Consider the following 1,895-nt stretch of genomic DNA (forward strand, 5'->3'; position numbering starts at 1 on the left):
CGACGGATTTGCGAGGGAATTTCAAGCACTTTCAGCGACGGATTTTCCATCGCTAATCCGTCGCTAAATTGTAAATATAACTTTTAATGCAATTGAGGATTGACCTTCTTAATATAACTCACGAGATTCAAAGAATTCTCTTAATCACAAGGGAAACATCCATGAATGATTGCTCATTTTAAAGAATCATATAAAACTGTAAACTGATTTACTTCCCAAACATTACAAACAAATACTGATCTAACCCACAAAAAACAAACCCAAAACGATGATGAATCAAAGATGCAAGATCAGATTATACAACAAAGTTGAAATTTCATTGAATTCAAATACATCAGAATCAGAGTAAGCATTTGCATTGATCAGATCTATTTGGTACCATAATCGAATAGGAAAACTTAGCCTCCAAACCCATAYAGAGTYCGTCCCTRCCTCTTAAGAGCATATACAACATCCATGGCGGTTACCGTTTTCCGGCGAGCATGTTCCGTGTAAGTCACTGCATCACGAATCACGTTTTCTAAGAAGATCTTCAGCACACCTCGAGTTTCTTCATATATCAATCCACTGATTCTCTTCACTCCGCCTCTTCTCGCCAGTCTYCGAATCGCCGGCTTTGTGATCCCCTGAATGTTATCCCGGAGAACTTTCCGGTGACGTTTTGCTCCTCCCTTTCCCAATCCCTTACCACCCTTTCCACGGCCAGACATTTTCACACAGCTTTGCAAGAATCAAATGGGTTTGAATGTAATGAAAAATTGTGAAACAACGATTGTGGGTTGGTTTCTAAAGGTGGAAATTTTGAGATTTGGGGGGRAAGAATTTTGGCGRATGAATTTWTGATCCATRTGAAATAGTGTGGTTGATTGTGAGCCGTTGATCATGTTGAATCCAAGAGTCATATTTGATCATGGATTGATGACATGGATAACATTATGAGTGTTATTAAATTATGTATAGAATAATATTTAAATAGGCTCGACTCCATTTGACCTAGATAATTTTAAACAGATTCAGCGACGGAAATATTCCGTCGTAAATATATTACATCATTTTGTCCTTTCATTGTGCAGTCGATATATATATATATATATATATATATATATAGGGTATATTTCTTTTACAACCTTGTGTATTTGTACAACCCTTGCAACCCAATTAATTGAGATATTTATAGAAATAATGAAAGTTCATTTATTATGATTTGAATATTTATACAAATGTCAAGGGTTGTAAAATAACCGAATCAAGCCCATCAAGGCCCAATGAAACCRWATCAAGCTCATAAAAATGAGAAAATAGAAAAATCAGCGAGGGATCAGCGAGGGAAAATGATTTTTGCAAAATCCCTCGCTGATCCCTCGCAGATCAGCGAGGGAATTRGCAAAAGTMAGATTCCCTCGCTGATCCCTCGCAGATCAGCGAGGGATCAGCGAGGGAAATTGATTTTTGCAAATTCCCTCGCTGATCCCTCGCAGATCAGCGAGGGATCAGCGAGGGAATTGGCAAAAATCAAAATCCCTCGCTGATCCCTCGCTAATCTGTGAGGGATCAGCGAGGGATTTTCAAAGAGTATATTCCCTCGCAGATCAGCGAGGGATCAGCGAGGGATTTTGATTTTTGTCATTTCCCTCGCTGATCCCTCACAGATCAGCGAGGGATCAGCGAGGGATTTTGCAAAAATCAAAATCCCTCGCTGATCCCTCGCAGATCAGCGAGGGATCAGCGAGGGAATCTGACTTTTGCCAATTCCCTCGCTGATCCCTCGCTGATCTGTGAGGGATCAGCGATGGATTTTTCCCAAGATTCCCTATTTTCTCATTTTTATGTGTTATATGTATATATTTTTATGTGTCGTTGTCGTTTGTATGCATGTACATGTGTTGTTTGTGTGT

General features: G+C 39.4%; 1 protein-coding gene across 1 annotated transcript; it reads right to left on the reverse strand.

Annotated features, from left to right (window-relative positions):
• Positions 1 to 186: 186 nt before the first annotated feature.
• LOC112519369 (histone H4-like) lies at positions 187 to 754 on the reverse strand. The gene has a single exon (XM_025127439.1). It carries the CDS (start codon positions 708 to 710, stop codon positions 399 to 401), a length of 312 nt encoding a protein of 103 aa, XP_024983207.1. The 5' UTR covers positions 711 to 754; the 3' UTR covers positions 187 to 398.
• Between the last annotated feature and the right edge of the window lie 1,141 nt (positions 755 to 1,895).

The sequence above is a fragment of the Cynara cardunculus genome (assembly GCF_001531365.2).
Source record: "Cynara cardunculus var. scolymus isolate 2C chromosome LG 10, CcrdV1, whole genome shotgun sequence".
NCBI lineage: Eukaryota > Viridiplantae > Streptophyta > Magnoliopsida > Asterales > Asteraceae > Cynara > Cynara cardunculus.